Source organism: Corythoichthys intestinalis, chromosome 22 (genome assembly GCF_030265065.1).
Source record: "Corythoichthys intestinalis isolate RoL2023-P3 chromosome 22, ASM3026506v1, whole genome shotgun sequence".
Classification (NCBI taxonomy): domain Eukaryota; kingdom Metazoa; phylum Chordata; class Actinopteri; order Syngnathiformes; family Syngnathidae; genus Corythoichthys; species Corythoichthys intestinalis.
The window spans coordinates 32,751,664-32,778,916 of record NC_080416.1 but is presented as its reverse complement, the minus strand read 5'-3'; the positions used below and the strand labels follow the sequence as shown (position 1 = coordinate 32,778,916).

The following is a 27,253-nucleotide window of genomic DNA, read 5'->3' as shown; positions in this document are numbered from 1 at the left end:
AAATTCAACCCAAAAAATTTAGGTTTATGAATATGAAATTTACCTTGCAATATATAAAGATTTAATATAGTAAATGTTTTTTTATCTTTGGATTCAAATACAGTAATGATCGTTTTTCCCGTCAAGTCAATGTTTTGTTTAGTTTGACAAAAAATATATTTTTGAAGATCTGTCCAAAACTTTACTCTAATGGGGCAACCATAAAGCAAATGAGTCACGCTTTCAGGTTCAGCCATACAAACAGTGGGGCCTCCAGAAATTTTTCATTGGGGTGGCCAGATGGGGCCACTTAAAATCTTGGGGTGGCACAACAAAACTAAAAGCCATAATTTCAGGTTTTCATTATATTATTGCAGTAAAAAGGTCAGGGGAAAACTATCAGAAAGACTTAAAGACACGGCTACAGATATACTTTGGTGTATTGTGTAATATTTGATGTTACTAATGATTTAATATGCATTGTCCATGACTGTCCAGTCAACATATTGAGTTCCACAACAATTCTGTTTTATTGTGTTATGTATATATTAGGCATAAGGTGTACATTTACCAAAACAAAATAATTACTAGGGAAAAGCAGGTGCTGGCCGATTTGCATTTGGGATAAAATGCATAACTGATGCTACAACAATATAACGATATACTGGCAAGCGGGGTGGCCAGTGGGATGGCCAACAAATTGCCACGGCCACCCCCTGGGGACGCCACTGCATACAAAATGTACATTTGTTGTTAATATCCTTAAAACGAGACAAGTACACGTTAGTCGGGTATATATTATGTAAAATTTTCAAGTGCAATTCCCTTACTTTGTTAGAAAGAAACAGATTACAAGGAACAAGCCACGCCTCCCTCCATTTTATATTGTCAAACTGTGCATTCCAAAAGAATTTCCCACAAGGTGCAGTTTTCCTTTTACTATAGAATGATTCCCCTATATGTTTGTTTGTACATTTCTTGGTTAAAAGATCTACAGTTGTGGTCAAAAATTTACATACACTTACATACACATAATGTCATGGCTCTCTTGAGTTTCCAGTTATTACTACTACTCAATTTTTCTCCGATACAGTGATTGGAACAGATACTTCTTTGTCACAAAAAACATTCATGAAGTTTGGTTCTTTTATGACGTTATTATGGGTTAACAGAAAAAGTGATCAAACCTGCTGGGTCAAAAATATACATACAGCAACACGAATTAGCAATTTTGACTTCTCTGAGGCCATTTAAATAGGGCTCATTGGATGCAAACGCCCACAAATGCTACAATGGGAAAGTCAAAGGAGCTCAGCATGGATCTGAAAAAGCGAATCATTGACTTGAACAAGTCAGGAAAGTCACTTGGAGCCATTTCAAAGCAGCTGCAGGTCCCAAGAGCAACAGTGCAAACAATTGTTTGTAAGTATAAAGTGCATGGCACTGTTTTGTCACTGCCACGATCAGGAAGATAATGCAAGCTATCACCTGCTGCTGAGAGAAAATTGGTCAGGAACGTGAAGATTCAACCGAGAATCACCAAAAAACAGATCTGCCAAGAATTAGAAGCTGCTGGAACACAGGTGTCAGTGTCCACAGTCAAGCGTGTTTTGCATCTCCATGGACTGAGAGGCTGCCGTGCAAGAAGGAACCCCTTGCTCCAAAAGTGGCACCTTAAGGTTCGACTGAAGTTTGCTGCTGATCACATGGACAAAGATAAGACCTTCTGGAGGGAAGTTCTGTGGTCAGACGAAACAAAAATCGAGCTGTTTGGCCACAATGCCCAGCAATATGTTTGGAAGAGAAAAGGTGAGGCCTTTAACCCCAAGTACACCATGCCTACCGTCAAGCACGGTGGTGGTAGTATTATGCTGTGGGGCTGTTTTGCTGCCAATGGAACTGGTGCTTTACAGAGAGTGAATGGGATAATGAAGAAGGAGGATTACCTTCCAATTCCTCAAGATAACCTAAAGTCATCAGCCCAAAGATTGGGTCTTGGGCGCAGTTGGGTGTTCCAACAGGACAATGACCCCAAACACACATCAAAAGTGGTAATGGAATGGCTAAATCAGGCTAGATTTAAGGTTTTCGAATGGCCTCCCCAAAGTCCTGACTTAAACCCCATTGAGAACTTGTGGACAATGCTGAAGAAACAAGTCCATTTCAGAAAGCCATCAAATTTAACTGAACTGCACCAATTCTGTCAAGACGAGTGGTCAAAGATTCAACCAGAAGCTTGCCAGAAGCTTGTGGATGGCTACCAAAAGTGCCTAATTGAAGTGAAAATGGCCAAGGGACATGTTACCAAATATTAGCGCTGCTGTATGTACATTTTTGACCCAGCAGATTTGATCACTTTTTTCTGTTCACCCATAATAAAGTCATAAAAGAACCAAACTTCATGAATGTTTTTTGTGACAAAGACGTATCTGTTCCAATCACTCTATCAGAGAAAAATCAGAGTTGTAGAAATAACTGGAAACTCAAGAGAGCCATGACCAGTGTTGGGAGTAACGCCGTTATAAATAACGCCGTTACAAATAACGCCGTTACGCAACTGCGTTATTTTTATAGTAATGGGGTAATCTAACTAATTACTTTTTCCGCCGTTACAACGCCGTTACCGTTACTGACGGTCAAAAGCGGTGCGTTACTTACTCTGAATAAATTGAAGAAACTACTAGCCGTGTCAAGTCGACTCTCTGCTCTGTTGATTTGTCATCAAGACTTGGGGTGCGTTCAGGTTCGAGAATAGCGCACGTACTTCTGACTCCAAGCTGTTTGTCCCTGCTCATTCAATTCGACAATGCTTTCCAAAGTTTGGTAACGTTTCTGTGTTTGCTACACCTGATGCTAGCCTCGTTCCCATCTCCCACTGTCAGCCAGCAATAATTCTGCTTCCATCTTGAGGACGGCAGGTGCTTTGAAGGTGACGTGAATTGTCGGGAAACGAGCCTACCTAAATGCAGCCCCTCGAGAGATGCGATGGAAGTGATTGTGATTGGCTGAGGGTTAGAGTCATGTGTCATGGCCCATGACATTATGTTCTTTACAAGTGTATGTAAACTTTTGACCACAGCTGTATATTATTTAAGTAAAGGATCTCATTACCGGCTGCCGCTTGGTCATTCTGTCCTTTATACTCTTTCATTAGTCCTGATATTCCACTGGGGATAGAGTCAAACAAAGAATGTTTACATAAGAAAGAAGCTGTCCATCACCTTTAAACAAATCTTTCAAGTATATAATATTTTTATCAATCCAATTTTTTATGAAGAGTGATTTGTTCCTTTTTGTTATATACTCATTATTCTAGATAATATATTTGTGTGGAGAAAAATTGTGAGTGACATAACTTCTAAGACAACAAGGCTTGTTGATAAAAAAAAACATACACTTTGACGATGACAAATACAGTATTGTGACGTCATTTCTGGTTGCCGCCCGCTATTGGTCACGTGATTTACCAGAAAGGCGCACTAGGCGAAACTGAAAGTAAAATAGTCACAACAAAGTCAAAAGAGCCAGTCCACTGTGTGTGGTCGATTTTCGACACTCGAGGGGTGAAAAATGCTCTCCAAGGCGGCGGCGCTGTTGCTTGTGGTGGCGCAAATCCAAAGCGTAAAGCCTGGTAAGCGCACTTTCCTTCCTTACAACATTTTCAAATCTATCTCACTGTGACGCACTTTGCCGAGGCGACGCTCGTTCTGATAAGGAAATGGCGGCCGACAAGGAAGGACGAAATAAAACAATATGGCAAGCCGTCAGAAGAAATGGATTCTGAGTTTCTGTTTGTAATGCTTGTCTGCAAATATTGAAGTAAAGTGAACATTTTTCACTATTTTGCTTGGCATTTTACAAGGCTTAAAGAGCTATTGGTGGCCCTTTTTTATTTAGTTGAAATATTCCAAATAAAAATGAAGTTATAGTGGCAAAGGTCCACTGATCTAAATGAGGATCAATTATAGTGGATTCCAAATGTTTTATATGGAGGACGAAAGGGGACATAATTAAATATATGAATATATGTCTACTCAAATGTGTCATTTATTTATTAAAATGGGAATTAATTTAATGTTAAAACATATAAATATTTCAAAATTTAATGAATAATTTTATTACATGGACTCATCTTCCAGCACTTCTTGAATTTATTTATCTGTCCAACCCGACGCCAACCAAAAGCCGTCACCGCAACGCAGAAGTATAAACTGGCTTGAGGTTTATTTACATTATCATATAATGACATGTCAACGCTGGCTGCAGTGTGCAGTTGCTACAAACCACGCCTCCTACAAACAACGTCCCTTCACAACGGAAGACTTTTGTCTCTAAAAACGCCACTAGAGGGAGACAAAACTCGTGCACTTGTAATTTGGTGATTTTGAACCCGTAGCAAAGAAAAAACACCCGGAGAAGACAAAGAAATCACTTGCAAAGGGTAAAAAAAACAATTTGTAGAACAATTTATTAGATTGTGTTTTTTTTCATGTTTACGTCACAACGTAAAATTTAGGAATACAAGTTTTTTTGTTTTGTTTTACAAGTAAAACGTCATTTTACTGGGATTTTTCTTTTTTACAACTAGGTTACAGCATACTGACAACCCGACGCCGTTGGCAATCTTACAAATAGTGACGTATGCCCTTACAAATTGGTGACTAATCTTACAACGTTGTATATAGCGTGCATTATGAAAAAAAAAAAAAAATTTTTTTTTGAATAATATGAATTTATTGGTAATATTGTAACATATAACCTGGTGCAATCAAAAAACAATCAATCCAATATCTTCAGCTACATCACAATTACTAAAATTTAACAGTGACTTTTGTTATAATTGTATGTAACACTTTTGGCAATTTCTATCATGTCTTGATGGCTGCACTTCAGCCTGCAGTTCAGTTTGACTTGAAGGTCGTTCATTAGTAGAGGCGTGCGAAATGTCCGATTCTTAGATTATTCGCCATTCGGCTGTGGAAGATTCGAGAACGATTCACAAACATCCAAATTCCGATTATTGAATTATACCAGGTAAAGCGGAAATAAAACACAGTCAGCGCGGTCTTCAGGACCGAATGAATTCCACATTTTCTGGAAACAAAGCGTCTTTAGAAATAAGACTTGTTTTAACCAATATACTTTGTTCTCACAGATTTCTGTACTATTTTGCATGTTTGTAGTGTTACCGCTGTACTTAATCATGGTTTTACACGTTCTGCATATGAAATACATGGTAGCGAATTAGCAAATTAGCTTAGCGCTTGGCGCTAACTATTCACATCTCTAAAACAACAACATTAAAGACTAAACAGTACAGGAGGGTTCGTGTACTCACCTCTTATAGACGCACACGGGTCTTAGCAACACACTCAGGGCATTTTTTTATTGAAATGCCTAAAAACTACTGCTGCACATTTGAAAGACAAGGAGCAACAAACTATCTCTCTTCCCCTCTTGCTCTAAAAAATAACTTGCTCAGGATAGCGCTTCTGTGCCTGCCTGCCTGCCTGTCTCATACACAAATTTATTTTCCAGTCTTTTAAAAAAGGAGTAAATCTCTGTCTCAGTAACCGGCAGCATCCATCATAACGTGCGTGCACCTGTTAACGGTGTGCTATGAGCGGCTGCCATAAACATCATGAGGGAAAATAATAATTTTTGAACCTTTATGAATCGTAAACAAATCGTCACGTGTCGAATCGCGATGCATATAATAATCGATTTTTTGGAACTCCTCTACTATTTACACGTTACTTACTGCTGATTTTAAGTCGCTTCCTATTCATTTGTGGACATTCTTAAGTCACTTCCTTTTCAATAACTCAAAATCAATATGAACTGACCTGCAATTGGTCCAAAAACAACAGGAAGTGACCCGTAAATCAACAGGAAATGATGTGAAATGCCCCAAAATGAACTCGCTGCCTGTCATTGGCTGTCACTGACAGCCAGAGACTGGACATTTAGCACCGTCAATGGCACTGAAACCAGCCAGTCTTGTGGGCATTTACAGGTCAATTCCTCTTTATTTTAGGGCATTTACAGGTTACTTGTTGTTGATTTTGAGTCACTTCTTATCTGGGAAATGCCCCAAAAATGAACTCATTGCCTGGTATTGGCTGCCATAGACGTCCAATCCGTTTGAACTGATTCATTCGCTGCCACCCTCCAACTTCAAAAACTTTGGATGTCTACTAGTACTCATTCCAATTCACAGAAGAAGCTTGTTTTTCTGTTTATTAGTTGGTTTCAAGGATATCCTAGAATGACTTGAACCATGTATTGATAATTGTTGTCTCGCCATATCGTGAGATCATCGTTAAAAAAAAATAAAAATTGTGTGTGGTTGTTTAAGTGTGCTAACTCTGTGTGAACCAAGTATGAGCTATTTATTTTTGTATTTGTTTTGAAGAATAAGAATCATGGTGACAAGGTGTTCTCAAATGTTCCAAATCCTTTCAAGGATGATTAGTATAAGATTTTGGGACATCCAAACAACAAATGTTTTTTTTTTCTTCTTCTTTTTCTCAGTGACCCACACGCTCAAGTACATCATCACAACGACGTCTCAAATTCCAAACTTCCCAGAGTACTTGAGTGTCGGGTATGTTGACGGCGTACAGATTTTTCACTACGACAGCAAGAGCAGGAAAGCAAAACCCAAACAGGATTGGATGAACAATATCACAGCGGAGGATCCCAGGTACTGGGAGAAAGAGACGCACAAAAGCATCGCTAACGAGCAGGCGTTAAAAGATAACATTGCAGTTGCTAAAGAGCGCTTCAACCAAACTGGAGGTTTGCGGTTTGATTTTGGAGAATTTCAAAACATTTCATGCACCTGTTTGGCTTATCTGTGGACTCACGTCACATGCCTGTCTCTTAGGTATTCACATGGTCCAGGTTATGTATGGCTGCGAATGGGACGATAAGACGGGCAAGGTCGACGGTTGGGAACACTACGCTTACGACGGGGAAGACTTTCTATCCTTTTATTTGAAGGAGCTGAGATGGATCGCGGTCAAGCCGCAAGCTGTCATCACCAAACAGAAGTGGGACAGTGATGAACGTTATAATCAACATACGAAGCATTACTACACTGCGCTTTGTCCTTTTTATTTGAAGAAGTTCATGTACTTTGGGAAGGACTTCAAGAGAACAGGTACAATCTTGGCACGCCACCCCCCCTACAGGAAAATGACATCCACCACATTCTCTCAAACACATTGTGGTTTATCTCCATTCACAATTTTTTTTTCTTTTGTCACATCATGCTTTCTATCCATATTTTCTGTCTAACATTTTTAGTGATGAAATGCAGGTAGTTCCGCAGGTTACTAACGAGTTCCGTTCGTATGCTGGCGACGCGACCTGAATTTCCGCGTAAGTCGGAATGAACCCTTTAAGTACCCCAAAATAACCCTAAATCTAAAAATTAACTATCCAAAAACATGTATTATACAGTGTATCACAAAAGTGAGTATACCCCTCGCATTTCTGCAGATATTTAAGTATATCTTTTCACGGGACAACACTGACAAAATGACACTTTGACACAATGAAAAGTAGTCTGTATGCAGCTTATATAATAGAGTACATTTATTTACCCCTCAAAATAACTCCAAATGTAGCCATTAATATCTAAACCCCTGGCAACAGAAGTGAGTACACCCCTTAGTGAAAGTTGTCAATATTGACTTACAACATGTCAACTGTCAATATTTTGTGTGGCCACCACTATTATCCAGAACTGCCTTTACTCTCCTGGGCATGGAGTTGACCAGAGCTTCACAGGTTACCACTGGAATGCTCTTCCACTCCTTCACGACGACGTTGCGGAGCTGTTGGATATTTGAGACTTTGCGCACCTCCACCTTCGGCTTGAGGATCCCCCAAAGATGTTCTATTGGGTTCAAGTCTGGAGACATGCTTGGCCAGTCCATCACCTTTACCCTCAACCTCTTCAGTAAAGCAGTGGTCATCTTGGAGGTGTGTTTGGGGTCATTGTCATACTGAAACACTGCCCTGTGACCTAGTTTCTCGAGGGAGGGGATCATGCTCCGCTGCAGTATTTCACAGTACATGTTGGAGTTCATCTTTCCCTCATTGGAATATAACTCTCCAACACCTGCAGCACTCATGCAGCCCCAGACCATGACATTCCCACCACCATGCTTGACTGTAGGCAGGACACACGTATCTTTGTACTCCTCACCTGGTCGCCGCTACACATGCTGGAGACCATCGGAACCGAAAAAATAAACTTCGTCTCATCACACCATAGGACATGGTTCCAGTAATCCATTTGCTTTGTTGACCTGTCTTCAGCAAATTGTTTGCGGGCTTTCTTGTGTACCGTCTTAGGAAGAGGCTTCCTTCTGGGGTGACAGCCATGCACCCCAATTTGATGTAGAGTTCGGCGTATGGTCTGAGCACTAACAGGCTGATCCCCCACCTCTTCAATCTATGCAGCAATGCTGACAGGACTCCTGCGACGGCCTTTTAAAGAAAGCATTTGGATGTGATGCTCAGCACGTGCGCTCAGCTTCTTTGGACGACCAAAGCGCTGGATGCTCTTAGCCACTGTACTGCAGTGTTGGCAATCTTCTTGTAGCCTTGGCCACCTTCATGTATCGTGCAACAATACATCTTTTAAGATCCTTAGAGAGTTCTTTGCCATGTGGTGCCATGTTGGAACTTTCAGTGACCAGTATGAGAGAGTGTGAGAGCTGCACTACAAACTTGAACACACGTGTTCCCTATGCATACCTGGATCTAGTAACACTTACGAGTCACATGACATTTTGGAGGGAAAATGACAAGCAGTACTCCATTTGAATATTTAGGGATGTAGTTTCCAAGGGGTGTACTCACTTTCGTTCGTTCGAAAATGAATCAACTCTGTTATATATGCCGCACACAGACTACTTTTGATTGTGTCAAAGTGTCATTTTGTCAGTGTTTTCCCATGAAAACATATACTTAAATATCTGCAGAATTGCGAGGGGTGTACTCACTTTTGTGATACACTGTAGATAGCGAACTAAGCTCCGAAATGATGATGTCAGACGTCCGTGTGGTTTGCTGGCTTTATTCAGCTTCTCATGACATGGACACTTACAGAATGAAACAAATATGAACATGCAATTAAATCAATTTTATCTTCGAAAGGAGCAATTCAAATTTGCGTTTATAACTAGCCGCTGATACATCAATAAGAATCCACACAAATGATTAGCATGTATCAGCGCATTATCAAAACCAATCACACTAACTCGCCCCAAGTATTCGACCACAATCGAAAACGCACAATAACCAGTACAAAAGGTGTTGTATTCAGGCAAGGGTGTAGGTTTCGGCTCAACTTTGAAAGGAAAGATATGACAGCATAACATGCATATACACTTTTTGCTGGGGACGGGACATTAATAAGACCAAACAGATTGGGTAAACGGGGGTCAGGCCTACATTTCTCACGAATCTGAACCTAACTGATTGATAGGCTAACTGATCATTGCAAAATAAATCTGTATTGAGTTATACCAGTGCTTCTCAATTATTTTCTGTTAAGCCCCTCATGGGAAGACACTATGTGCTCATGCGCTAGTCCTCATGGGAAACGCAGTCTTCAAAAAACTACCGTCTTTGTCCACCAGCGTCGCTAAAATCGACCAAAACTGTAAAGTTACCAAGTGTTGCTTTAAGACCACATAAACAAAACAAAAATGAAAATTGCGTTGAAGGTGGTAAACCTCGGTTCACTACATTTCTCACAGTTTAATTAGCGTTAACTCCAGAAAATACATACAAAAGTGGAGGGAACTTCTAAGCAGCTTCCTACTCGAGTTTTGCAGGTTAGCAAATTCACACAGTTTAATGTTATGCAAACTCTGATGCAGGTTGTAGCAAAATTTCAGTTGCAAAATTAGTGGTGTGTTCCCCACCATAACATTGATGTCTTTTTACATTACTTACAGTGGCTGCTGCTGGCTGAGAAAAAAAATTCTAATATCCCTCCTCTTTGAACGGGGTGGATGAGGCGGCATGGTGGTGACATGTTGTATTTTCGTCGGGTCAGTGCATGTGAGTTTGTGTGTGGTGGGGTTAGTCATTAGCCAATCAAACGTGAGTTTGAGGGGGGGAAATGGACTAGCACATTCAGCAAGTGAAAAAGGGGGAAATATAAGTCTGAACATAATGAAAATAATTCACTTAATAATGGTAGGGTCAATTGAATCCTTACAACATAAGGGAAGGCAATCTAAATTACCTATAAAACTGAACTCATTATAAAATGCAAATAAGGTTGCTTAAAAGTTGGTGGGGACAATTTGACCATCCTGAAAAGTTGCTAGTGTTATGTTCCTACCGTGCCTTTGCAAACCTACGCTCTTGTATACAGGTATTGCCTCTGTGTATGCTTCACAAGCAACAAATGTGTGCGCAGGCTTGCAGCTCTTTCCCTTCCCTCTTCGTGGGAGCAAATGGTTCTTCCTTGTGTGTGTGCGCGCCAATACGTTCTTTATCTTGTGTGTCTAGTTTATGGCGAATTATGAACACAAATCCATAAATATGAGTATGAATCTTTTATATACAAACATGAATGTGTAAATACGAGTACACATTTTTTGAGACTGATCTAACCCTAGATCGCACATTGCGATGGTGATGTTGAAACGATATATGTTGTGCAGGCATAATGTAACTGTATCCATTAGGGCTGGGCGATATGGCCTAAAGTAGGTATCATGGTAAATTGAGCAGATTTACCTCGATAACGATAAATGACGATAAATTCGCCCAAGCGTACTGTTATATAATTTGAAAATCTGTATCAATGCGTGAAATACAAATTAACGTTCTCGTTGATTTATTTACCAGCTTTCACAATTGTACATGCAGTCTAAACATTAAGTTAAAAAATCTTGTAAACAATAAGAATTCAAGTATGAACATTTATAACAACTTGTACGACATGAACAATGTACAACATTATAAAAATCAATATGACGACTGTGCAAACATGCCATTGTAACACTGACCAAACCCCTAAAAACAGACAACTTCTTGTTAATGGCTGCTGTGACATAATTACTCAACACAAGTGTTTACTGTAAGGTTTCAGGTTTTTTTTCCCCAGAGCATTTTTTAATATATGCACACACACATGCACCCCCCCACACAGACACAGAGACACATTAAGCCTATATTGCTCTTCTGCCAATGAAACATTTAAGATTTTATTATGGCAGTAATGACACAGAATGAAGCAAGCACATACAGAAAAATAGCTGTGGCCATTAAACGGTCATATTATATATTATAATTCACTGTTGCATTATAATTTTTCAGCTGTTTTGACAGGGTTAGAGCCGCTATTCGATTCCATCACGTTGATTTTATAGCGTTAGCCGCTAACGTTAGCTTGTGACCTGGCTACTAGTAGAAAGTACCTTTTTCTGAAATCGTGAGAACCAGGGAGGAAAGCGGGTGACAGCCCGTTTGAAGGCTGCCAGGAGTATACTTGACTCCATCACATAGCCTAACAACACCGAGTCAAAGTGGGATGAAAAGTCTGTATTTTCTTGTTTTATCAAATTGCCGAATTTACCGACATGGTCAAAATTACGCCGGTCATTGTGAAGAATTTTGGTGACAGTAAATTTTCGGTATACCGCCCAGCTCTAGTACCCATTGTCTCCTTGCTGGCCCTCTCTCTCTCGCACGCGCCAGAGCTTCCGCGGATCTCCTTGCTACAGAAGACGTCGCGGTCGCCGGTGACCTGCCATGCCACAGGGTTTTACCCCAGGGAAGCCGACCTGTTTTGGACGAAAGACGGCGAGCAACTCTTCGAGGACGTGGAGATGGGCGAGACCCTCCCTAACCACGATGGGACCTTCCAGACCAGCGCTTACCTGAAAGTGGTTGACGCTGACGCCGAATACCAATGCGTCTTCCAGTTGGCCGGCGTCCCGGACGACATCGTCACTCCGCTGGACCCCGTCCACGTGCTGAGCAATGAGTGCATCCGAGGTGAGCCGCACGCTTCCATCCTTGTCAAACATGGATGACATCACGTGTCTGTTGCTTTGTGTAGCAGGAGTACAGACCAGGTGGAGGATGACCATCACCGCGGTTACCCTCCTCACGTTGGCGCTCCTCTCTCTGGTCGCGATGAAACTGCTAAAAGGTGAGGGACGTTTGCACCGTCAGCAATTTTTTTTTTTTTTTTTTTTGCCGCTGTTGACTGTAACTTTGCTTATCTCTTTTGCTTGCAGCCAAATACACTCCAGCTTGTAAGTAAAAGGCTGTCCTTGAAGCTCAACAAAGCCAAGGTAGAGGTTGGATGTCCAATAAATGTTTTGATTTCTTTGTCCTCTGGCAGCCGTTTATGAAGAGTCCGAGCCCGCCTATCCCGAAAGCCCGACTAAAACCATCAGCTCGATCACCCCCTCCAGCGGTTCCACTTCCTCCAGATCCTCCTCCAGCAGTTCCAATTCCGATTCCTCCGATACCTCCTCCACCCCTCTTATTCCCCGCAAGCCCGCTTAGTGAGATGCGGTCACACGCCGTTGGAAGACGAGTGCTATTTCTCATCAGTCCAGGCTTGGCAGCACGGGGAGTAGTGATAGGGTCGGTGGAAGTTTTTTCGTTTTTCCCAGCCAAAACAGCAGTTTCTGGTCCAAATTTGTCATGCTTGCGCATTTTCTCCATACAAGGCGTGCACAATGGCAGTACACATACATGTTGGATAGTTGACTTATTACTACTAGGCCACTACAAAGACAGCATTCTATTTCACCTACAGTGTGTGTTGGAGTTTTTGTATTGGAACATGCACTTGACCATTAGGCCCTAATTTAAAAAACTCAAAATTCAAATATTTTCAAAACCAAAGCCGCTAGCAACCTAAAACCAAAACCGGTACCTCCCTTAAGTATATATGTCTCCATGAGCAGCGTCATAAAAAAATTCAAAGTCGTTCCCTAGTAAAATCCCGATTCATTATTTTTTATAGAAGTTGAACAAAACTTATAATGGCTATAAAATTCTCAGATTTTATGCCGCACAAAGATAAACAAAAATCACCAAATGCAGAGATAATCACTAAGCCTGTCGAAATATGCAATAATTCCATTTATCGCGCAGTATATAAAAATGAAGACGGTAATTTTCCTGCTGCGATTTATCGCCTCGTGTGCACGTGCGCGCGTTTGTCACGTGCACGTGCGCGCGCGTGACAACGCGCTTGCGGCAGATGTGTGGCAGACGTGCTTGACAGCGCTGTTTAAAGTTCAGCTTCCTTGTGCCACTCTGTTTTATTGACTTCTGGGTATGTTCGTTTTATACATTTGAGTTTGAGTGACCGTCATTTAATGGATGGAGGCAGGGCCGAGTGCACTGTCGGCGCACAGCAATGAGCGAACGGAATGAAGAAGAGGACGAACCAGTCTGCAAAATGTTTCTGGAGGTTGTTTCAACAAAGATGGCCAACAGAATAAATCTACATGCTCATTTGAAACACTATCATCCTCTCCAGTTTTCACTGCTTAGTAAGAAAACTGCATCGCAACAAGCGGAGCCTCCTCGTCACGTTAATTGACAATTAGAGGTATACGCTTGATGTGAGAAATACAGACGACACCGCGCAAAATAGCGTTCCCTCACGGAAAGTGAAGTCCGCTACATTGCTGAAGAAATGAGACCGTTTTACCTCTGTTAAATGATATTTGATACCTTTGGGAGCCAAATTTTTGTTACTGCTACTTAATTAGTCTATTTTTCTCTGTTGTTGTTGAAGTGCAATTACTGTTACTGCAACTTTATACCTATGTGCCTGAATGCTTCAGTTATTAAGTGCAATTTTATTTTTTCTTGAAAGAAGACATTTATTATGTGTTTCTGTGCGGTATTAATATTGTTGTCTTTTACTTGAAAGAGGCATGGTCTATTGTTTTTAGTTGTGATTTCTTAAAAGGTATTTTGTAATTTAAAAGTAAACATTTATTGCGTTTAAATGGGTGTACTTGATCTATTAATATATACTGTATTCTCACTGTGTTATTGTAAATCGGTTAAATGGTAAAAGGGGACGGGACTTGATAAGCATATGCTTCTCGTCAGCCCTTGTCTTTTCTTCGTTTTTTTCGGGTTGCTCATATCACATCCTGCAACTGTCAATGATACCGATGATGATGACAATAAATAAATAAATAAACGCTCAAAAATTTATTTTTTTGGGGGGTGGGGGGCGCAATATCATATATCGCAAAAATTTATGAGATAATTTATCGCCCACTAAAATTTGTTATCGCGACAGGCCTAATAATTACGTATATTTTCAGGATCAATCGTTTTTGCCCCCAATAGCAACTGATTTTTTTAAATGAATGAAAAGTGCAATTTTGACATAAGTTTTCAACAGCTAATAAATCACTCAATTTTCATATCAGAAACTTAATACTTGAGGAAAATATGCAGAATCATCTTAATTGTATTCAACAAAAGCAAAATTTGCATTTTTCTACATACAATCACAGCTTATTGAAGTTTGTGATTTCATTTTGTCAGCTACCTTTTCAACATTCACATAGCCTCTTGTGGGCCCCGGTCAGCTTCCTGGACTTGTACGAGTCCCTGTCCCTCGCTGTGTCCTTCCTGCCCTCCTCGACTCTGCTCCTCTTCTTGCCGGTCAGCTCCACTCCAAGGCCTTGTTCCTCCTCGCTTCTGAAGTCACATCCTTGCAGACGTTTGCACCAAAACAGTTAAAGAGGGACCTGCTGATGTGTGGCAAGATGGTGTTGGCCAGCCTGTGCCCATCCTGGCACCTGGAGCCCTGCGAGGTCGGGTCTGAGGCCACCAGGAACTCCAGCAAGTGCCTGTGGCTCATGGTAAGGGAGGATAACCTAACACTGCGCTCCTTCATGTCTTAACTTATTTCTCTGATCAATTATAGTCACAGTAGATAATCAAATTCTTAAATCAATATTCTGTAGCCACAAATATTATTCAAAATCTTTCCTTCTTCCAAGTTTTTTTTTTTTTTTTTTTAGGATTAATTAGAATAATGTATTGCTTAAAACAAGGCTGTTAAGATTATTTTCAGCTAGCTATTTTTCTTCCAAGAAATCTGAGAGAAATACACTTGAAGTGATGGCAGATAATTTCACTTATTGCCAATAGATTTACACTTAAAACTGACTAGTTTTAAGGAGGTTTGTTTTGCAGTGTATTAATGTTATATATGTTAGGAATGGCTTACTTTTAAAGGCATTTTTTTGCAACTTAGGTATTTACTCTTTAAGTAATTGTTGCCAAAAGTTTACCATTACACAATGTCAGACAATCTGTCATTATTAAGATGTTTGAATTGACGACTAGTTCATATTTTATGTTGAAAAAAAGAGCAATAAATTATATTTTTGCACAGTAACATTTTCTTTTGTGTATACTTTAAAATTTTACATAAATATTTTAATATAATTATCGGCTTGACATTATCGGTTATCGGTTGGAATGAGGAGGAAATTATAGGTTATCGGTATCGGTTGAAAAATGTATTACCGTGCATCACTAGTTTTTACGCTGGTCCAGTAGCTCCCGGTCTCACAAATCCTCAGTACATTGGACATGGCATGCAGCACTCCCAGCACGGGATCATACGGGAAGAGGGTGAGGAACTGCCTGGACTACTCTACGGCGTCCAAGTCGAGGGAAATTCTGAAACGAAAATCAAATATAAAAATGAAATTGGCGTCAAAAAAATATTTTCAGAGCCAAAGTTTCTTTTATCTTCAGCTAGTTGTGGACAATACTTGCCTGTAGTTTGTAGATATCTCTGTCTTGATATTCTCCTTGAGGTTCTCAAGGGAGGTGAACTTCGCGCTGTCTATGAACTTGTGCTCCAATTTTGCCGCCTCCGCAATCTGTATCAACCTCCTGGCCGTCGATTTTTGGTCTTGCAGCCCACAACCCAAAACTTCTTCCCCATGGTGCTGCAGTGGAGCAGCCACAGTAATAAGGCGGTGGGTGGGTCCCACACTTTTTCTGTATGGCGTGGATCCCGGGGCATGGCCTCCTCTTCGCCTGGGCTGCCGGTTACGAGGGTGGGGTCGGGGCTCCGGTGCCGCGCAGCCCCTCGGCGCTCTCTTGTTTCCGCCTTCCCCTCTCTTTTCTGCCCAGGAATCCTCCTTGGGCTCCGGCGCAGGTCGCTGGCTGAGTGCCGGTAGGTTGGCGGGGTGTCGCCCACTCGGGCAGGGACCACGTGGTCCCTTATCCCTTCCCTGAAGGCCGGTTAACCCTTTAACACCGGACGTGTCGGTGGCGAGACATCATCTTTGAAGCCTCGTCACGCTGTAATTGCGTCACCTACGTGCCACTGGTTGGTCTTGATGGAAGTGCGGAAGATGAGGTCCACCCGTTTTTATTTAAAGCAAATCAATGGTAAAACGAGATAATATCTACTTAGTTTTATAGTTTTAGCTCCCTCATAAATAAACATGAAAGCGTTGCATAGACCATGTGTTTATGTCCATATTTCCATCATTTCTTGTCCTTTTTCAAAACGTAAAGCACAATGAAAAAGCCAATGTGAGGTCACAAAAGAAGGAAAATTTGCGAAAATTTGCCGAGCGAGGCGCCATCTAACGAGGGAGGCGAAGTAGCGAGTAACGGCCGGTTGGATTGACGGAGCGACTTTGTGAAATTTGTAGGATGAATGAAAAAACAAAGTTTAGTGCAATCTAATGCATTATTTTATCAACTCGAGGAAGAGGATGGGCCAGATTTGTCGTTTTTTTCGGATGAGTTGGCGAGTGAGAAGAGTGACAGCAGTGGGCAAAGGGTGGAAGAAAAAAATGACGCCCCGTAGAGTGTGGGCTGTGTGACGTAGTAAATACTTTTTTAATGTCATATTTTTTTTAGTCATTTCAGTTTAAATTTAGATGTGGGTGTTCGAGAATCTTGAATGTATGTATAATGCTTCGATAAGGTGATAGGTGCAATACCTAACCTCATAATGAGATATTCCCCAAACCCTTTTTTGTATTGGACGGTATTTATATATATATGGCGGAAAAAACTGATGTGACTTGAAGTTCTGCTCCAAGACCCCCAATTTGGCCAAATTTCAAAATTGTCCGATATGCACGTGTGATCCATCATTGGAAAGCTCAATCTCAATCTTCTGGGGGAAGAAAAATTTTGAACAGAAGGGCATTTAAAAAAAAAAAAAAACGTTTTAAACAGCGAACCACTAACTGGAGGTGAGAGCGTGAGAGAGCACAATTAAAGACGCCATGATTTTAACAAGATATTATCGCGTACTTACCTCTTTTCGATCCAAAAACTCCATGTAGCATGTATCACCGAGTGTCAAGACACAGATGTGGATGGCCACAGCCGGGTTTTGGGGGGATTTTATGGGTGAAACATGGTAATATAACAAAGGTCGCGATGTAGAAATTGCAGACATCAAGGAGTGGTTGAGATTTTCTTTTTCATATATTTACCCTTTTAAACTTTTTCTTTCAATTTTTCTTTGTTTGGATTGATTATTTATCATCTAACATAACGGACAAAATGCGACAGTCCCAAAAAAATTACAATTAAGTGATAGTTATGAGGTAGTTAGCCGTGACTTTTTTACAGACACCATTTTTTTCATCGTGACGTAATTTGTTTAAAAGTTTAAAATATGCGAGTGAATAATTTTTTAAAGTCGTTTTTTTTTTTTAAATTCAAGCTAATAATGACAGACATTTTGAATAATAAATATAATTAATTACCTTCGTTTTATGGCTGGGTTGAAACAAAAGTGGTTGCGCAACGTCTGTAAACGGGGGTTTCCAGGGAAAAACGGACGAATTAAAAATAGTTCAAGGGCTTAATGCGCCATGAATCTGCTATGACGGCATATAGACATATTGTTCTATCAAACACAACAGTTCTTTTGGCTTAAAATACAACAGTTTATTTTAAAGAGGGGTGCAAGAGCAGAAACTGCTTTTTCAGTCTTGTCTGTGTTTTCCGCCACATACAGTACATATACACAGTGAGGAGCAGAAGTATTTGCACCCCATGTGATTTTGCGAGTTCACCCACTTAGAAAATAGGTCGAGGTCTGAAATTTTAATCATAGATGCATTTCCACTTATAGACTTTCTCTAAAAACAAAATCCAGAGCTCACATTGTATGATTTTGAAAAAAAATAATGTGTTTGTAATTTACTGGGGTTAATGGGTATTTGTACCCCTGAGAAAATCAGTACTAATTGTAGGAAAGCCCCATTGTGAGTGTGAGTGCTTCAGTTCAGTCGCTGCTACACTGGCCCTTCAAGGAGAGTGACGCGCGCACGAGTGACTTTCTCTCCTCCCTTCATTGGCGCATGCGAGTGACTCTTTTTTTCCTCCTTTCAATGCGTGCAGTTCGTTCCTAAATCTGCCGTCCTGTTTGTTGTCTTCCGGGTGTTGTGCGTGGATGAAAAAGGTGGGTTTGGAGTAGAACTGTACTTTGGAATTGTTTGAACACCTTTGGCAAATGATTTGCCTGTTTGTGGTCCGTTGCGTTGTTAGCCGCCACGAGCTAACCGCTAGCTTCCGAGCGCTAGCCGCCGCGCTAGCCGCTTAGCGCTGGTGCTAATCGTTGGCCCTTTTGGCTACATTCTGAAGGTTGATAGTTTGTTGTTGCCAATTCAGTTATCTAAATTGTTAAGTTAATTTCCTGCTCAGTTGGTATGCTCATTATTGTGCATGATTAGCAGTGTATTTCATTTATATTATGTTTAATGTTTTCCTGTTAATTTAGCTATAGGTTTATACAGTATGTATTTATATATTGTATTAGTGACATGTTACATGGTTGTCCTGTGTTTGCAGAAAACCACAACACAACATAAAACAATACAACAAATAAATCAAATCCTGAACTGTTGATCCGCTGATTCTCTGGCCGGAGTCGCACCTCCATAGCGTCGCCGGCTTTACACCTCACACCCAAAGAGAGGGATTCCCAGTAAAATTAGACCTCTTTTTCATGGTCCTTCGAGCCGGATAAAGCCACTATAAGACGCTATGGAACCAACAGAGCGTGATCACCTTCCTGCACCCCAGCCTTCATCCCAGAACGCTACAGAGGATCATGTCCGTCCTCAGCGAGAGCGACACCTACCCCGCTATCTAAGTGACTTCATGATGAACGATGAACCTCAACAACCAGATGAACCTCTAATTGATCTAGCCCCCCCATCTCCACAGCGGGCTAGCGAATCGAGGACCACATCCGTGAGGAGCAAGTACACGTCACGAGCTTCATCTCAAAGCAGCGGGAGGTCACGCCACTCCTCATCACGGACTGCCTCCGAAGTTGGTCCAGGTTCCCACCGCAACTCTCTGCGCTCAGTTGCCGGCATCCGTCTCCAAAACGCTCTTATCACCAGTTCAGGAAGCGATACTAACAGAGAACATCCAACGCTTGGAGCTCGAGGAGCTGCAGTCACAGATCAAGGAGGAAAACAATGCTGACTTGGAGTGCCAACGCCTAAACACTCAAGCCAGGGAAGCCCAACGCCTACAGCAAGAAACACAAGAGGCACGCGAAGCCATCGCTAAGCGTATGGACAGGCAGCGGCGACTCAAGAGGAAAGAGAAAGAGCTACAGGTAGCTAAGATAGTTACCTCATTACTTCAAAAGCCAGAGAAGGAAGGATCCAGTGGCGATGAAACATCACATAAAGACTGCCAATCTTCACCGGCTGCGGTTAACAACCTAACTGAAGGCAGTGCAGGCATAACCTCTTATCATCCTGCTCCTCTACCACAATCTTCTCGACTGCCTCATCAAGCTATCATGGGGCCCTCACTCCAGCTGGCCTACTCCGAGCCTCCTCTTGCACCACAGAGCACGCCGCTTCCATCAGCTCAGCCAGCACAGCACTACCCGAGGGCTGAACCTGTCATCAACCCTCGTGATATGAACACGCTACAACAGGTGGCTCACCCTGCTGTAACCTCCACTTCGGTGCACCCGCACCCCGTCACACCAGCTCAAGCTGGGCTCCCCATTCAATCACACCAAGCCTCTGCAGTTCCAACTGGTACTTATGGTCCACAGCAGTCTTCTACAGGACTCAAGACCGGACCACATTTCACCACCAGTTCAACTCTCCCGCACCAGCACATGAACTCGTTGGTCCAACCTGCGGTTCCCGTTCCTTCACGAGGCCCAGCTTATTCAGCACCAGAGACATTAAGTAACACTCTATATGGGGTTCCACCACCAATTCTACCTGTATTTGAACGTGACCGAGAGAGTGACTTTGCCCTTCTCAAGATGGCTCTGGACAACCTGATGGGCGGCAGTGGACACCTAACTGAACAATATAAGTATCAGGTGCTTCTCAGCCATTTGAAACTGCCCAGCGCTTTACACCTAGCTAAGGCCTATATGTACGACCCCCAGCCTTACACGACGGCCTTGCATGCTTTACAAGACAAATATGGCCAGCCGCGGCAGCTCGTCCAATCAGAGCTAGGTGCTATCCTCAACTCACCCGCCATCAAGTTCGGCGACGTTGAGGCCTTCGACTCATTTGCCCTCTCCATCCAGTCTCTGGTGGGCATGCTGGGGACACTTGAAGGCCCAAATGGGTTCGAGCTGAGGTGTGGATCCCATGTAGATCGGCTCTTAAGCAAAATGCCTCCCTCTTTCCGAGACAGTTTCATCGAATATTGTCTCAACCGCGGGGTCCTCCGAACAGGGTCCGACCTGACTTACACCCTGCCTGACCTAGCAACCTGGCTCCAGATGAAGTCACAAGCAAAGCGTCTTTCCAGTCGAGCAGCAGCGCTCTACCAGCACGAAACTCATAAGCCAGTCAAGAAAGATCGTGCTCCACAGTATAAGGAGAAGACCACGACCATCTTTCTCAACGCTAGAGAGCCTCCTAACCGATCACCTCCTGCTCATTCAAAGGCCAAGTTCAAATCCAACCCATATTGTCCTTACTGTGACAATAAAGATCATTTCTTAAACAACTGTGAAAACTTCAAGAAGCTGTCCACAGCTGAAGTTGCGAAATGGATCCGAGACGGGAAGCGGTGCTTCAAGTGCGGTCGCAATCACGCTGCCGAGAACTGTAATTTGAAGCGGCCCTGCAAGCTGTGTAAAGAACTACATCTCACTGTTCTGCACGAACCCAGCCAACAGATCCAAACCAGTGTCAACATGGTGACCACACCCACTGTGAGAGTCTACCTCGACAGGCCCAACCGTTCACAACATGTGATGCTGAAGGTGGTCAAAGTGATTCTTCGGAACGGCGACCGGGCTCTGGAGACTCATGCTGTCCTCGATGATGGCTCAGAAAGAAGCATCATCCTCCCTCAAGCAGTGCAGCAACTGAACCTGCAAGGACAACCTGAAACTCTCTATTTACAAACGATCCAACAGCACGTCGAACAACTCCAGGGCAGTACTGTCTCATTTGATATCTCTCCTTTGTGCAGGCCTTCCCAGAAGTTTCGGATCCATCACGCCTTCACCGCTAAAGGGCTCAACCTTGCCGAACACTCCTATCCAGTGGCCGCACTCCAGCAAAGGTATGAGCACCTCAGAGGACTGTCTTTACCGCCAATAGATCAGGTGCACCCCATGCTTCTGATAGGCTCAGATATGCCACACCTCTTGGTTCCCACAAAGCCAGTCCGTGCAGGTCCACCGGGTGGTCCAGTTGGAGTCTGCACCCAGCTAGGTTGGTCACTCCAAGGTCCAACCACACTTGTCCAACCTACATCAACTGTGCAGTGTCTTCATATTTCTGCCGCATCCCCTGCCACAGAACTCTTCAAGCACGTCGAGCTCCTATGGCAAGTTGATACGCTCCCTTATAGTAACCCAAGAGCAGCTACCCGCTCCAAGCAAGATCAGCAAGCTATGGTCATGCTTCAAACACACACCACCAGAGTCGATGTTGATGGAGTCCTGCGGTATGCCACCCCGTTACTAAGACGAGCCAATGCTACTCCGCTTCGTGCACCAATGGAAGCGGTGTTGCCCTGCCTTCGCAGCATCGAGAGGAAGCTTGCCAAAGACCCGAAGAGAGCAGAAGTTTACTGCAAAGAGATATGGAAACTGGAGAAGGCTGGCTACGTTGCACAAGTATCACCAGAAGAAGCTGAGCAGACTGATGAGTCGTGGTACATCCCTCACCTTATGGTCAACCACAATGGAAAAGACAGGATCGTCTTTAATTGCTCATTCCAACACCAAGGACGTTCGCTGAACGAACTTCTCCTTCCTGGACCCACACTTGGACCTACCCTGCTCGGTGTCCTCATCAGGTTCCGCCAGCATGCCGTGGCAGTCAGCGGAGACGTGAAAGGCATGTTCCACCAGATTCGTTTGCTACCCACCGACAAATCAGTACTGCGCTTCATCTGGAGGAACATGGATAGAGAGCAGGTGCCTCAGATTTATGAATGGCAAGTCCTTCCGTTTGGGACAACGTGTAGTCCCTGCTGCGCTATCTATGCACTCCAGCAGCTCATTCAAGACAGTGCAGAGTTCGAGCCTGGCCTAGCAGAGACAATTGAAGGGTCTTTCTATGTGGACAATTTTCTGCACAGCATGTCTTCCTCTGAAGAGGTCAAGAGATTGATCGACGACCTCCGCCAACACCTTCAGACTGGAGGGTTTGAAGTCCGTCAATGGGCAAGCAACATACCCACCGTGGTCGAGTACCTTCCTCCTGAAGCACGCTCTGAGAGCTGTGAGCTGTGGCTTTCCAAGAGTAGCAATGATCTTCAGGAACCTGCCCTGGGCTTACGTTGGAACTGTCTCAGTGATTCCCTTGGCTACAAACCTCGTCCTATAGCAACATCAGTACCCACACTGAGAAACCTATACCGGATCCTTGCTTGCCAGTATGACCCTCTTGGGTACATCGTTCCATTCACTACTACAGCGAAAGTTCTCATACAAGACCTGTGGAAAGAGGAAATCGGATGGGATGATCCAGTTCGACCTCAAACCCTGCTGGACAGATGGCGCACTTGGGAACAAGAGCTTCCTCACCTCATACATCTAGAGTTCCCCCGACCATATGCTCCACCACATATGGACACATCGACCGTAACACGAGCACTCCATATATTTTGTGATGCATCGGAGCGAGCTTATGGCGCTGTTGCATACATGCGGACTGTGAACGAACAGCAACAAGTCCACGTCTCGTTTGTGCTGGCCAGGTCTCGAGTTTCCCCACGGAAGCAATTGTCCATGCCTCGCTTGGAGTTGAGCGCTGCCCTTGCAGGGGCTCAACTACTTGACGTCCTCCAAAGAGAGCTCACGGTGCCTATTCACCAAACAGTCCTTTGGTCCGACTCCACCACAGTGCTCCACTGGATCAAGTCAGAGTCTTGCAGGTACAAAGTCTTCGTCGGTACACGAGTTGCGGAGATCCAGAACCTAACTGATCCCATCAGCTGGAGATACGTGAACTCCGCAACCAACCCAGCAGATGACATAACGAGAGGTCTAACTCTTCGTGAGTTGATGAGTCCGCACCGATGGCATCAAGGTCCAGACTTTCTCCACCAATCAGAGGAATGCTGGCCAACCATGCCTTCTGCTGAATCTGGATCTAATGACATTGAGCTGAAGAAATCTGTCAGAGTTGGGAACATGACAATTCTTCCGGGTCCTCCAGTCCCTGTTATTGAAGATTTCTCCTCATGGAAAGATCTCCTACAGGCCACAGCTAGTTCCCTTCACGGGGCGGCTAAATCCCAAGCCGAAAACCAGCTCTGCGAAGCGACTGATTATATTGCTGCTGAGGCTGCTCTTCTCATCAAAGCACAGCTCGACTCGTTTCCTGACGAGGTCAAGGCCCTCAAGGTAAACCGGCCTCTTCCGTCTGACAGTCACTTGTGTTCTCTGTCGCCAGAGTATGACGAAGTTACAGGTCTTCTGAGAGTTGGCGGTCGACTACGGCGAGCTGGACACTTGGAGATCGATGCAATTCACCCAATTGTTTTGGATCCACACCACCCTGTGACAAAACTGCTAATCCAAGACTATGACAGTACTCTTCTCCACCCCGGACCAGAGCGAGTACTTGCAGAAATGCGACGCAAGTTCTGGATTCTACGTGGGAGGGAAGCAATCCGCAAGCATCAACACTCCTGTCAAGAATGTCAGAGGTGGAGAGCTAAACCTGATGTGCCCAAGATGGCCGACCTCCCATCCTCAAGACTACGGCTGTACAAGCCTCCCTTTTACTCCACAGGCATGGATTGTTTCGGGCCATTCCACATCAAGATAGGCCGACGCCACGAGAAAAGGTGGGGCATCTTGTACAAGTGCATGACTACACGCTGCATTCATCTGGATCTTCTCGAGAGCTTGGACTCGGAAGCCTTCTTAATGTCTTTACGTCGTTTCATCTCCCGTCGTGGCACTCCATTTGAGCTGCTTTGTGATAACGGCACTAACTTCGTTGGAGGCGATCGTGAACTGCAGGACGCCTTCACTGCCATGGCACCCCCACTGAAGGAGCAGTTGGCCAAACAACGAATCACATTTCGCTTTAACCCACCTGCAGCACCTCATTTCGGTGGGACTTGGGAGAGGGAGGTGAAATCTGTCAAGACAGCCCTCAAGGTTATTCTGCAGGATCAGACAGTGCCCGAGACTGTGCTCCGTACAGTCCTCATTGAGGTTGAGGGCATCCTGAACGCAAAACCATTAGGTTACCTCTCCTCAGATGTCGCGGACCCAGACCCAATCACTCCAAACATGCTGATCATGGGACGTAGGGATTCGTCCTTACCACAAGCAGTGTATGATTCTACCAACCTCCTTGGCACACGTCGCTGGAAGCATAGTCAACTGCTGGCTGACCATTTTTGGTCCACCTTCATCCGACACTATTTGCCATGTCTTCAAGAAAGACAGAAGTGGAGAAAAGATGGCAAGCAACTATCAGCTGGCCAGGTGGTCCTCATCGTCGACCCGCAACTTCCACGGTCGCTTTGGCCAGTAGGTAAGGTCACTCAGACTCATCCAGGAGTGGATGATTGCATCCGCACTGCGACTGTACAAGTGAAGGACAGACAGTACCTGCGCCCTGTATCCAGGTTGGTGCAGATACCGTGTCTTCCAGATATACAGGACACTGATTAAGCTTTCCTATTAGTGTTCAAAGGTCTAGTTAGACCTCTGGGGGCGGCTGTGTAGGAAAGCCCCATTGTGAGTGTGAGTGCTTCAGTTCAGTCGCTGCTACACTGGCCCTTCAAGGAGAGTGACGCGCGCACGAGTGACTTTCTCTCCTCCCTTCATTGGCGCGTGCGAGTGACTCTTTTTTTCCTCCTTTCAATGCGTGCAGTTCGTTCCTAAATCTGCCGTCCTGTTTGTTGTCTTCCGGGTGTTGTGCGTGGATGAAAAAGGTGGGTTTGGAGTAGAACTGTACTTTGGAATTGTTTGAACACCTTTGGCAAATGATTTGCCTGTTTGTGGTCCGTTGCGTTGTTAGCCGCCACGAGCTAACCGCTAGCTTCCGAGCGCTAGCCGCCGCGCTAGCCGCTTAGCGCTGGTGCTAATCGTTGGCCCTTTTGGCTACATTCTGAAGGTTGATAGTTTGTTGTTGCCAATTCAGTTATCTAAATTGTTAAGTTAATTTCCTGCTCAGTTGGTATGCTCATTATTGTGCATGATTAGCAGTGTATTTCATTTATATTATGTTTAATGTTTTCCTGTTAATTTAGCTATAGGTTTATACAGTATGTATTTATATATTGTATTAGTGACATGTTACATGGTTGTCCTGTGTTTGCAGAAAACCACAACACAACATAAAACAATACAACAAATAAATCAAATCCTGAACTGTTGATCCGCTGATTCTCTGGCCGGAGTCGCACCTCCATAGCGTCGCCGGCTTTACACCTCACACCCAAAGAGAGGGATTCCCAGTAAAATTAGACCTCTTTTTCACTAATATTTAGTGCAAAAGCCTTTGTTTGCAATTACAGAGGTCAGTTACTTTTTGTAGTTCAGCACCAGGTTTTCACATATGGAAACTGGGATTTTGGCCCATTCCTCCACACAAATCTTCTCTAAAACTGTCAGGTTTCAGGGCTGTCGTTGAGAAAGTTTCAGCTCCATCCAAAGATTTTCTATTGGATTGAGGTTTAGAGACTGGCTAGGCCACTCCAGAACCTTGATATGCTTTTTAAGCAGCCACTCTTTGGTCAACTTGGCTGTGTGCTTCGGATCATTGTCATGTTGGAAGACCCAGCCACGGCTCATGTTCAGGTCTCTGGCTAAGGGTAGGAGGTTGTGGCTCAATATCTGACAATACATTTCACCATTCATCTTCTGCTTTATACTGTACAGTCGTCCTATCCCCTTTGCCGTAAAGCAGCCCCAAAGCATGAGGTTTCCACCCCCATACTTCACAGTGGGGATGGTGTTCTTGGGATTGTACTCATTCTTCCTTTTTTTCGACACACGATGAGTAAAGTTCTGAAAGTTCTCCTTTTGTCTCATGTGACCACAAGACTTGTTCCTATGACCCCTCTGCATCATTCAAATGGTCCCTGGCAAACTTCAGACGGGCCTTCACACGCACTGGCTTCAACAGAGGAACCTTCTGAGCAATGTATGATTGTAAAACATTGCGCAGTAGTGTTCTACTGACATTAGCTTTTGAAACTGCATCCAGCTCGCTTCAGGTCATTGACCAGCTCCTGCCGTGTATTTTGAGGCTGAGCCCTCACTGTTCTCATCATGAGTGATGCCCCACGAAGAGAGATTTTACATGGAGCCCGAGTCCAAGGAAGATTATAGGTCATGATTAGCCTTTTCCATTTTCTAACAATGCTGCAACTGTTGATTTATTCTCGCCAAGCTGCTTTCCAATTGTCCCATAGGCTTTTACAGCTTTGTGGAGCTAAACATTTTTTTTCTCTAGTGTCATTCGACAGCTCTTTGGTCTTGTCCACGGTGACCGTTGGATTATGACTGACTGTGGGGTTAACAGATGACAATATTGAGCTCAAACGGGTTATGGGTGGGTGGGTACCCATGGGGTAAAGGTTGAACATTTTTAAGGTAACGGACAACTCTTTGAGTGACATAGGTATTGCTGATTCTCAGGGGTATAAATACCTATGAACCCCAGTAAATTACAAACAAATTATTTAAGAAATCATACAATGTGATTGCTGGATTTTTTAGGTTATGTCTCTACGAGTGGAAATGCATTTGTGATTG

At 43.5% G+C, this 27,253-nt stretch overlaps 2 protein-coding genes across 3 annotated transcripts; both read left to right on the top strand.

The window, feature by feature from the left end:
• The first annotated feature begins 3,440 nt into the window (after positions 1-3,440).
• Positions 3,441-17,710, top strand: LOC130910233 (class I histocompatibility antigen, F10 alpha chain-like). 2 transcript variants are annotated; one of them, XM_057827318.1, is made up of 7 exons: positions 3,441-3,610; positions 6,514-6,780; positions 6,869-7,144; positions 11,716-12,015; positions 12,083-12,172; positions 12,261-12,278; positions 12,368-17,710. In XM_057827318.1, the coding sequence occupies exons 1-7, from the start codon at positions 3,550-3,552 to the stop codon at positions 12,532-12,534; spliced, it is 1,179 nt and encodes a 392-aa protein (XP_057683301.1). In that variant the 5' UTR covers positions 3,441-3,549; the 3' UTR covers positions 12,535-17,710. The 2 variants fall into 2 exon arrangements, with proteins under 2 accessions (XP_057683301.1, XP_057683300.1); XM_057827317.1 differs by having other exon boundaries at positions 12,080-12,172.
• On the top strand, positions 14,728-27,038 carry LOC130910232 (uncharacterized). Its single transcript, XM_057827316.1, has 2 exons — positions 14,728-14,873; positions 18,859-27,038. The coding sequence occupies exon 2, from the start codon at positions 19,595-19,597 to the stop codon at positions 25,160-25,162; it is 5,568 nt and encodes a 1,855-aa protein (XP_057683299.1). The 5' UTR covers positions 14,728-14,873; positions 18,859-19,594; the 3' UTR covers positions 25,163-27,038.
• Positions 27,039-27,253: the final 215 nt, after the last annotated feature.